Genomic DNA, 10,446 nt, shown 5'->3' with positions numbered 1-10,446 from the left:
GCTCGATAAATAGTATCTCAAAAGCAGTGATGAGTTTAAGCAACGCAATTATGAGAAATATATAAATTTAAAAGAAGAAAAGTAAACGATGAATTAAAAACTAAAATTAAAGCTAATTTGTTGAAAAAAACGTTCCAATTTTTTAAATTTTTGGAGTGCTTAAGCCTATCAATCGCCGAATGTTATCGATGTCGATTGCAGCTTGATCATGCAACCGTTCAGCGCATAAATAAATAAAGTCGACTTGACTCTGCTCGCATTTATTGGTGATATTTTTTTGTGCTGCGACTGCGCTTTTCGAAACTTCGTATTGCCGTGCGATGTGATGTAAAATATGAAGTGATAACACCCCAAACGTGAAACGATCGAAAATCCCTGAAAATCGAATGAAATACGGGAAAACTTCAGAAATCGCATAGCCAACTCCAACAACAATTCGGAATCGGAATCGGAGGCGCATTGTGTGAGCAAGATCGACGAAGGAGTGCGAGAGGGAGGGCGACAGAGATAAGGAGACGAAGGAGAGTGGGAAGAAGGAGAGGAGAGGAGGAGGAGTGGTGCACAGAATGGATGTTGAAATACCTGTTTTGGCTGGATTTCTTAATGTGCCGACCCAAACTGGATTTTCGCTAAATCGCATCTCGAAAAAGGTATGGAAAATCGTAGAACTCCCCATTCAGTACATTTGGATTCCCAGATTTTACCCATTTATCAAGATTTCAACACTTCTCCCAATAGCTGCTATTTTTGAAATTCCCTACAAGTGCGTAGTGTTTCAATAAACCAAACAGGACTTACATGTGCCTGTGTGTTTCGCTGTGTCTGCATACTTGTTGCATACAAATGAGTTCCACTGTGCGAGTGGGAGTGAGAAGGAGAATGTGCGAGTGAGAGGGGGCCGACAATATATAGAAATGGTCAAAATAATAGCACTCACGGCTTTTTTGGAATTCCGATGTCTTGTACTTCAAACTCCTTCATTATTTTATAATCTAATAATTATTGTTACAGATTAATTAAATAAATTTCGGTAAAAGCATAGTTTTTTTCAAGAAAATAATATTGTGAGTGCTATAATGACATTACGATTTAAACAGATGATATGAAATGCTTTTTAAAATCAATAGTGAATGTTTTGGGTAATAAGCACTATTTTTTTTATATGTATGTTATAATTGTAGAGTGGCTAATGCCTTGACCGCAAATGTTGGAGTTTCAGATGGCACACACAGCTGGGCGATTCATGCGATTTCATGGTATTTGTGTTTATGTACGACAGGAAATTCTTGAGCCAGCAAAAAACTGAGAAAAAGCGGGGGGAAAAGGGGGGCTCAAAGGAGGGGGAGTGGGGAGCGGAGGATTACTTCATGGCTTAGGCCATTATGTAAGCCAGAATCTCTGCTCTACTTGCTCTACAAATATTACATGTCATCAAGGGATAACCATAACTCCAATGGAATATTGCTAGACTTATATTCTATTCTATTTCCTGTTCCCTAAGTCCTTATTGTCTATATCGTGTATAGTCTTCATTGCATGATTTCGAACAGCTCAACCAATATAATAATATTGCAATTCTTTGCAGAAAGCATGCAGTCGCCACTGCTTGCTATTCAAGGCGAGTCGCCATGGAATCGCCCGACTGGAGATGTGCGAGAGCAAGGAGGACCGCTTCCCCAAGATCTTCACGCTCGAGAACTGTGTGAAAATCACACAGGAGCCTCCGCCCGACCGCCTTATCCACATTGTCAAACGGCATGAGACGCTCACACTGAGCACGAGCAGCGATGATGAGCTCAAGGATTGGATCACCGCCCTCCAGACAGTCGCCTTTTGCGACACCGTGATTGAGGCCATCGAGGAGGACAACGACCTCTACTGCAGCTCCTTTGTGAGTGTTCCATGTTGTATACATCCTGGGTGTGTCGGTTTTGGTACATATGTAATTACCAAATTACTGGGGATTTCTAGAGTTCGTTTATTATTATTATATAAATTCACTGATAAGAAAGATCGCCTTTCCGGTCCCAAAATAATATTTCTAAATTAAGTTAGACAGTTTAATGAGTCACTAGAATTTGTTTCTAGCTGATTATTTGCAATTCTCCCGCGGACAGCATTTGACGTCGGGATCGTCGATAATTCGAACTGATTGCCAGTGCTTGGGTCCGGCGGTGTGCAGAAACCTCAGATAATTCACAAAGGTCTTAAAGTCAATGTAGTGGACCCGCCGGCAACTGATACCGTGATGATGGGACGCCCGGGAATCAAAGATCCAGTTGCGATGACCGGCTCCGCAGCCTCCTTGGAACTTCCTCGGCGATTTGCCACTATGGTTGGGAATAGATACCCCTGTCGATTATAGTTATTCAACTGGATTTGCACTTACATTAATGCCAAGGTTTGGAATACCCGCCTTCGAACAGCGGTGGCGTTAGCTATCATGCGAACAACTGGCGGACCATCCCGTCGCGTTGCCACGGACATTAGAAACGCATAGGGCAGCATCTCGAAGCGTATGCTATCCATTATGCCCAAGACATGCATTTTGCGGCGGGGCCATTTGTAATCCAGCCAAAGAACGGCAGCCAGATAGACCTTAATGTGACCTTATAAACCCGGTAACAAATGATGATATACCATTCCTAACCTACCTCCGATTCCGAATTCACAGCCAGGGTAGATAATCCCAGTAATCTTCGCATGGGGCTCGCATCCATGAGCAAAAACTGCTTGCTGGCGGCAAATTGCAGAAAGATACTGCCCAAGCGAGTTAACAAACCCTCCTCCAGATGCAATCCCAACGCTCGGCTGTAGGCATACAGGCGCAACGTTCGATCCGGCTGGCGGGAACCCGCATCGAGTCCCTGCCAACAGTTGTTGATCAGTTCCCGGCAATCGAAGAACTCTGCTGCCCGGTAAACCTGCACCAGCAGGGTGCCACTCATCACGAATGACGGCTCCATTGTCCAGCGATACAGGGCCACGAATGCCCGCGTTGTGACTGGCACTGGACTGGGCAGCTGGAAGACATATGGAGCCGGGTAAGCCGGCTTCGGTCGTTGGAAATAGGTGGAGATCACTTGGAGTAGCATGGCGTGGCACAGGAACTGGTGCTGCTCGACCCGAATGGTCAAAGTGGGTATCGCGTTCGTTCGAAACGATCGGAGTAGAGCCTCGGCGGCTTCATAGCGAGGAGGACACTGCGACTCTCGCCAGAGTTGATCCAACTCCAGATCCCGGGTCTTCTCCGGATCCAAGCTGTCGAGCAGTCGATTGATGGATATTTTCGCGAATTGGCGAGCGCTTCTTTGGGGTTCGCTTTGGACTAACCGGTCGAGTACTTCATCAAAGTTTCCCACTTGCAGTTTAAGCGGTTTTCCAAGCAAAAACGTCCTCCTCAGGCGATCTGTAACTGCCGTTCTTTGAATGCTAGGATCCATGCTTTCGAAGCACTCGACGACTTTGTTTGACAATCTAGGAGATTCCTGGTCTTCTTTTGCGGTTGTATCAGCTTTATTACCATCTGTTTCTAACAAATTTGGCAACATCCCATCGGGGGCTTCCTTATCATTATTTTCTTCTGATAATTCCGACATTATTCTTGTATAACTTCTGTTTTCACACGTTGGATTTTGGATCATTTTACACGGCTGAATATCAAATCTTGTTGATGTGTCTAAGTCACTGTATAGATTGTGATCCTGAATAATGTTTGTTTTCGTTCGATTTAAAAAGCAACGAAAACTTCTGACAAAATTTAATATTTGGTGCGAGAAAGAAATAAACCTATGTGTACTAAAAACTTTGAATGATTAATTCATTTTAAGTTAATTAAATATAATTTGGGGAAAAGAATAAAACTAGTTAGGTTGAAAATATTAAAGATTCCTTTTGTTTACCAGCAGGATGGCATGTTCACAATCACACTGATCCCCTCCGAGGCCTCCATTCGCTGCTGCATCGAACCCAAGACCTACAAGCTCCAGATGACGCCCTCGGAGCTGCAGCTAAAGTCGGAGGACTCGGCTGCCATAATCGCCATGTGGCCGTATCGCTTCATCAGGAAGTACGGCTATCGCGACGGGAAGTTCACCTTCGAGGCGGGCAGAAAGTGCACGACGGGCGAGGGCGTGTTCACCCTGGACCACAGCAATCCGCAGGAGGTCTTCCGCTGCATGTCCGGCAAAATGAAGTCGATGAAGAAGAAAATCATTAGCGGCGATAGTCTGAGCACCTTGGAGTGCGGCGAGAATCAATTTAGCGCGGCTGCCGGCATGGAGCCGGGCTCGCGGAGTCCCCTGCCGCCTTCCCCGTCGAGCAATCCCCACGGCGGGGAGTTCGAGATCAACTCGCTGCAGAGTTGCATTTCCCTGCGGGGCTTCATTAGCTCCAACGATTCCCTCAACAACTTTTCGTCGTGTGCTGGCGGTGGTGGTGCTGGTGGTGGTGGTTCAAGTGGAGCAGCCGCGGCAGCAGCAGCAGCAGCCGTAGCAGCTGCGGTGGCGGCAACAGGAAATCCCAGCGGAATCACACTGACCGTGCCCGCAAATAGCAACAGCAACAGCAGCAAGCACATACCCAACAAACCGCCACGCAAACTGGGCGGAGTCAGCCCAACAACAACCAACCATTGTGATAAATACAGGAACATTGTGAAATATGAGCCTGTGGCCATAACGACGATATCCTCGCCATCGGCCACCTCCGATGTGAACAGTTCGGTGATACTGAAGCCGCTGGAGGGCGAGTCGTCGATGATCAACCTGCCGCTGGACAATAAGCCCGACCTGCCGCCCGACTTGCCGCTGCGCAACGAGAGCGCCTCGAAGGCGCCGCCGCCGGAGCGCGACTACGAGTGCATCGAGAACATCACGGAGGCGTGGCGCACGAGGGGCGTCGGCGATGTCAGACACTGCGAACGGATGCCCATTCTCTGCGACACCTCGGAGTTTGTGCGCCAGCGGTCCGTTGGCAAGACGTCGACTTGTGGCCAAAGCACACCCAAGATCATAGACATCGACATTGGGGAGGGGGGGACGGTGGCGTCCATTGCCGAGTCCACCTACGATCGTTTGGACTTCCTGTCGCCAAACAACAAGACGGCGAGCGGCTATAAAACCATCGTGAACGTAACCCTGCCCGGCAATCGCCGTTGTAGTCCGCCGCCGCCCAACGAATACGAACTGATCGCTAGTCCCGACACGGAAAGCTTCCGCAAGGCCGACGACAGTCACCAGGGCTACGGGGTGCTGCGGAAAACCAGCGGCACAGCGAACAGCATCAACATCAACAACAACAATAACAGTCTAGGAATCTCCAACAGCAACATCAGCGGTGGCAGCAGTAGTGCTTCTGCAAACAAAAGCAGCCTCGAGGCGGCCGCCATCGATCATCGCAGCTACAATGGCCTCAACTACACGATCGTCAGCAAACCGAAGCGAGTGTGAAAGGATGGATGGAAGGAAGGATCCGTGGGGGAGAGGAAATCCGGGGTTACTGCGATCGAACCGGGTGCACTGGGGTTGGGGGGTGGATCAGGAGGAGATGAGCAAGGCATTGTTTGTCCCAAAAAACTCTACTGTTTCCAATTTAATGCAGCATGCCACTTGTCGTTTTTAAGATATATACTTTTTTTTTTTTGAAGAGATCTACAAGATATAGTTTAGTAAACTGGTAACTCGGACAATTAACGAGTTTAGAGAATAGAAGTACGTGTACTTTAAGTTCAGTTTACACAGCCAGTTTTAAAAGTCTCAAAAGAATAGTTTTCTTGTGAAATTATTTAAATAGTGAAAACAGTAAGCCAGTACACTTCCATTGATTGCATTTCGAGACTAAGTTAAAAAAAAAGAAGAGACTGCCAAGTGCCTTACAGTTCTACACAAAAAAGAAACAAACAAAAATTTAGGTGGTGGCGGAGGAAAGAGAGTGCGCCGAATCTCCAAATCCCAGAATCTTCTCTTCGCTTCGCCCCGCCAAGCACCAAAACCATTCGAATCGTAATATTTTGTACTTGTTTTTCGTTAATTATGTTAAATTCGTAATCTGTGATTGTATTGTTAATTGTGAAACTGTTAAATTTTAGCAAGCACTGCCCGCCACTTGATCGCACTCGAAGAATTCCCCCTGCCCTCAATTATCAATCTGAAAATGATCTTAATTCGAATCCTGGACGCAACGAAAACTTACAAAATGTGTATGCGATTTGTGCTAAATATATGTGTTTTGTATATTTAAAAAAAAAATAGATTTTAGATACACTGCAATCGTAATTGTTTCCGTTTATCCGTCCGTCTCTCAAGGTTTTGCTGCCATAATCGGTTATAGAAATCGCTCGAATTGTTATTCCTATACATTTTTGTATGATAAATCATATAGCTGCCATAGGAACAATCGGTGTAATGCCATAATCTCCCAAATTAGTTGCCTGCCTCCCGTTTTTGTTCAATTTTAGACTGTAAATATAGGTCTCTTAAGTGTTGTTTTCTATCGCACCTTCACTCCTCATAGCCCTTCAAAACAAACCCCCACCATCCCCCCATGCACATTCGAGTTCTCAAGCCAGGATCGTTGTAAACGACACTTTTAAGTACTATGCCAAGGTCACAAAAAAAGTAAATAATAAAAAAAAAAAAAAAAAAAAAAAAAAACGAAGCGAACACAAAAAAAAATCAAGAGAAAAATTGTGACATTCATTTTACTTGAAATCATTTTTTTTACTTCCCTTATGTTTACGATTACGACTTTTGTAATTATTATTTTTTGTGTCTGCAAACTATTATTGTGTAAATAAAGACCAACAAAATCAACCAATCGAATGCAGTGAGTTTGATTATTATACACCGAGTAAGCCATGACAAATTCAAGTAAGCCATGACAAAAGCCTCAGAATCGTTTTGGCTCTTCAAGCGATAGCATTTGTAAATCGGAGCTAAATTCTGCTCTCTGTACCAACTACTCTAATCAAGTGTTTTTTTGCCCATACACCATTTAATAAACAAAAAAACCAAAAAAAAAAAAAAACGGAAGATGATGCTACTAAGACGTTGCAACAAACTGACACTGCGTCCATGGGTTCGCCTTTGCTCCGCCGAGTTGATCCACAAGGTGATAGTTCCGTTCCGAATACTTCTCATTTTGAGTGTCCTAGTTGAAATATCTGTTTGCAGGATGGCTTTATCGAGAAACTGCGCCACAGCTTCGATGAGGATGAGCGCAGTAATCTGGTGGTGCCCACGTTCAAGAAGGCCATGCTCTATCCGGACGAGATTGCGGTGAAAGACATTACCGGGGAGTACACCTATTTCCAGTTGTACCTGGCCGCCAAGCGCCTGGCCATTCAGATCTCCAATATTTGTGGTAAGTATGGGATATTATAAGTTGTATTCCAGTTATCCTTCTCTTATCTGGTATGATACTTTATAAGGTTTTTATCTATCTGTATACCAAAAGTTCTAATAATTCGTTGATTTTCTTGTTGACTATCATTTATGTATGTATTTAATTATATATGTATTATAAGTTCTATACCAGTTATCATTCTCTTATCTGGTATGATACTTTATAAGGTTTTTATCTATCTGTATACCAAAAGTTCTAATAATTCGTTGATTTTCTTGATGAACATCATTTATGAATAACCCTGGCAAATTCTTTTCTCTGCACCACAGGCAGTGCCTCGCTGTCGAACGTTACGTACTTGTGCTCGAACAACGCCCTGTGGATCGCCATACAGTGGAGCTGCTGGATCTCGGGTCAGGTGGCGGTGCCCCTGGAATCTGGCCAGGCAATGGAACAACTACGTGACCAGGCGACCAGTTGCAAGACCAAGCTGTTGATAGCCACGCCGGAGTTCGAGTCCCTGGCCCAGGAATTGTCGCAGGGTCTGCAGTCGGCCACCATTATATTGGATCACGCATTCGTGCCAACGGCGGAGAGTGTCTCTTCGACCACGATGTACGCGAAACAACTGCTGGGAACCCAGGGAGTCATCCTCACGGAGAGCACGCTGCCAAGTGACTTCTATGCCAAGGCGCCTGCCATGCTGATCTATACGCCCAATGCGGTGAATAGTCCCAAGGCGGTGTTGCTCACCCACCGCAATATCGATGCCCAGATGCGATGTCTGATCGGAAGCTGGCGTCTGGGACCCACGGACTGTATGCTCCCCATTCTCTCCATGAACCGAATGCATGCCGCCTTGGGCGCAGTGCTCAATGTGGGCGGCAATGTTGTGCTGCAGCAGAAGTTCGATGGCCACAATGCCTGGAGTGCCCTGTTGGGCATTAACAGTCCGTCGAAGCAGCGCGTCACGCTCTTTTTGGCCATGCCCATTGTCTACAAGCGACTGATTGCCGAGTACGAGAAGATGTTCGCCAAGGACTCGCGGATGGTCGAGTACATTGTGAACCATTGCCGGCAGAAGATCAAGCTGATGGCCACCGCCTTTGCCCTGCTGCCGGACTCGGTGTTCTACCGCTGGCGTGAGATTACGGGCCAGAACATTTACGAGTACTACGGGATGATGGAAACGGGCCTCGTTCTCGGTCATCCCCTGGAAGAACCCCCTCGCGATGCAGCTAATAATGCCAGTGCCCCTGCGGGATCAACTGTTCAAAGCAATACCCCGCCCAACGACTATCGTCCGGGGACTTTGGGGGCTCCCCTGAAAGGAGTGACAGCCCGTTTGATCGGCAATAAGGGCAACGAACTGATAACCTGCAAGAACGAACTCGGCGGCACTGTGGATCACGGTCTCATCCAAGAGGAAGACATCGGCGGCGAGACTTCGTTGGCCCACACGGTGATTGGTGAGCTTCAGATAGCCGGGCAGCATCTGGTGTCCAATTCGTTGGCCAGCGATAACCAGCAAATGGAACCGGGAGCAACCAGCCAGCAGGAGATTGCCCAAGATGGCTTCTTCAGAACCGGCGACATTTGCGCCTACCAGAACGGACACTTTTACTTTCTGAGCAAAGCGAGTGATGTCTTCACCGTCGGCGGCTACAAGGTTTACGGTTCGGAAATCAAGAAGGTTCTCATCTCACACCCGAACATCAACGATGTGGCTGTGCTGGGCATTCCCAACAAGTTGTGGGGCCATCGACTCGGTGTCATCTGCATTGTATCGCCGGATGCGGATATCGACTTGGATGCGATCAAGACGTACTGCTATCGCCACTTGCCGGCCCACAAGTGCCCAACTGTTTTCAAGACTCTGGTTTCCAAATAGATGCGTGTCCAGGCCCCCTTAAAACTAGTCTTAAGTTCCACTTGTCGTGGCCTAAGCTACAAATTCATGTGATGTTTCGCTACATTGTAGAAATGGCTTTCTTTGTCATAACACTAATAATAATTGTAATATTTTCAATTCACTCGATCGTTATGCTCGTATTTATGCTTTATTTGGTGGCACAATTTGCTCCAACTATGTTTTCTTGTTTAGGCACACAGAGGTGCGTATTGGGAGCTCACTCCGTTTGGACACTCGCTTCCACCTTTGGCGCAGACACTGTACACACTATGATCAACCATGTTGGTGTAGGCGTAGTTGCAAGCCATATTAAACCCGTGAAAGAAGTCGTTCAGCTTGTAGGTCACTGCGGCACAGCCCACAGCAATGCTCTTCTCGTTGATCATGACGGTAAGGTGACCGATTTGTCTAGAAACAGAATAAAGTGAAGCTATATACCATTCAGTGAAATTTGAGCAGTTACTTTGGTTGGAAATTGGGGTAGCTCTCCAAATCCTCGGCTGTGACGTCCTTTTCCTCTTTGGCCCACATCTGAACTGCTGTTACGAGAAAGCTCTTGATTGGTGTGCCCCAGCCTCCAGTTTGCCCGAACTGAGATGCATACAGATTCTGACCGGAAAGTCGATACTTTTGGGTGTTGTGGCACTTGTCATGCTGCATGACACAGCTCTTGGCATTCAGTTCCGCCAGTTTTGCCAACTCCTCGTCCCACACCATTGTGCCCATCTTGCAGGCGGATCCTCGGAGGTTCGACTTGCTGCCATTGGCCCACTTTTGCCTGACCAAATTGTGGGCCTTCACCACATTATTTATATCATTCTGATCAAATGCGATCACGGTGACATCCTGCGGACAGGCGCTACCAAAGCGGTTGTCCAGGGGCTGCTTAGTATATATTTCAATTTTGTTTCATCCAAAAAGAAATTGATTTTATTTCACTCACACAAGCAATATGTTTGACGCCGTAATTACAGAGGCTCCTGTCACAGTAATCCTGTGCCAAACAAGCACTCAAGGATATAACTAGTAATAAAACGTTGCGACCTAACATTTTGCAATTTTTCTAGTTCTGCAGCCCCAACTATTGCAAATGCTTTTATATCCAGACTTCTCTGGCTTATCTCTTTGTAATTTGCACGACAAAAGGCGAAAGACACCTTCTAAAATAAGTAAGTACCTATTTACATTTA

The 10,446-nt window shown here is 46.2% G+C and overlaps 4 protein-coding genes across 5 annotated transcripts; 2 read left to right on the top strand and 2 right to left on the bottom strand.

Moving 5' to 3' along the window:
- The first annotated feature begins 213 nt into the window (after window positions 1-213).
- Window positions 214-6,821, top strand: LOC108095321. Of its 2 annotated transcripts, none has more exons than XM_017196400.2 (3): window positions 214-650; window positions 1,586-1,891; window positions 3,909-6,821. In XM_017196400.2, the coding sequence occupies exons 1-3, from the start codon at window positions 567-569 to the stop codon at window positions 5,448-5,450; spliced, it is 1,932 nt and encodes a 643-aa protein (XP_017051889.1). In that variant the 5' UTR covers window positions 214-566; the 3' UTR covers window positions 5,451-6,821. The 2 variants fall into 2 exon arrangements, with proteins under 2 accessions (XP_017051889.1, XP_017051888.1); XM_017196399.2 differs by having other exon boundaries at window positions 3,906-6,821.
- Window positions 1,955-3,832, bottom strand: LOC108095323. Its single transcript, XM_017196402.2, has 3 exons — window positions 2,655-3,832; window positions 2,390-2,598; window positions 1,955-2,330 (listed from the first exon to the last, which is right to left on the bottom strand). The coding sequence occupies exons 1-3, from the start codon at window positions 3,642-3,644 to the stop codon at window positions 2,093-2,095; spliced, it is 1,437 nt and encodes a 478-aa protein (XP_017051891.1). The 5' UTR covers window positions 3,645-3,832; the 3' UTR covers window positions 1,955-2,092.
- Window positions 6,822-6,899: 78 nt separating the features above from the next.
- On the top strand, window positions 6,900-9,377 carry LOC108095322 (malonate--CoA ligase ACSF3, mitochondrial). The gene is made up of 3 exons (XM_017196401.2): window positions 6,900-7,110; window positions 7,173-7,362; window positions 7,674-9,377. The coding sequence occupies exons 1-3, from the start codon at window positions 7,033-7,035 to the stop codon at window positions 9,233-9,235; spliced, it is 1,830 nt and encodes a 609-aa protein (XP_017051890.1). The 5' UTR covers window positions 6,900-7,032; the 3' UTR covers window positions 9,236-9,377.
- Window positions 9,378-9,385: 8 nt separating this feature from the next.
- Window positions 9,386-10,335, bottom strand: LOC108095324 (antigen 5 like allergen Cul n 1). Its single transcript, XM_017196403.2, has 3 exons — window positions 10,200-10,335; window positions 9,720-10,138; window positions 9,386-9,664 (listed from the first exon to the last, which is right to left on the bottom strand). Exons 1-3 carry the CDS (start codon window positions 10,305-10,307, stop codon window positions 9,445-9,447), a joined length of 747 nt encoding a protein of 248 aa, XP_017051892.1. The 5' UTR covers window positions 10,308-10,335; the 3' UTR covers window positions 9,386-9,444.
- Window positions 10,336-10,446: the final 111 nt, after the last annotated feature.

The sequence above is a fragment of the Drosophila ficusphila genome, unplaced genomic scaffold, assembly GCF_018152265.1.
Source record: "Drosophila ficusphila isolate 14025-0441.05 unplaced genomic scaffold, ASM1815226v1 contig_198, whole genome shotgun sequence".
NCBI lineage: Eukaryota > Metazoa > Arthropoda > Insecta > Diptera > Drosophilidae > Drosophila > Drosophila ficusphila.
This window is presented reverse-complemented; position numbering and strand designations above follow the sequence as displayed.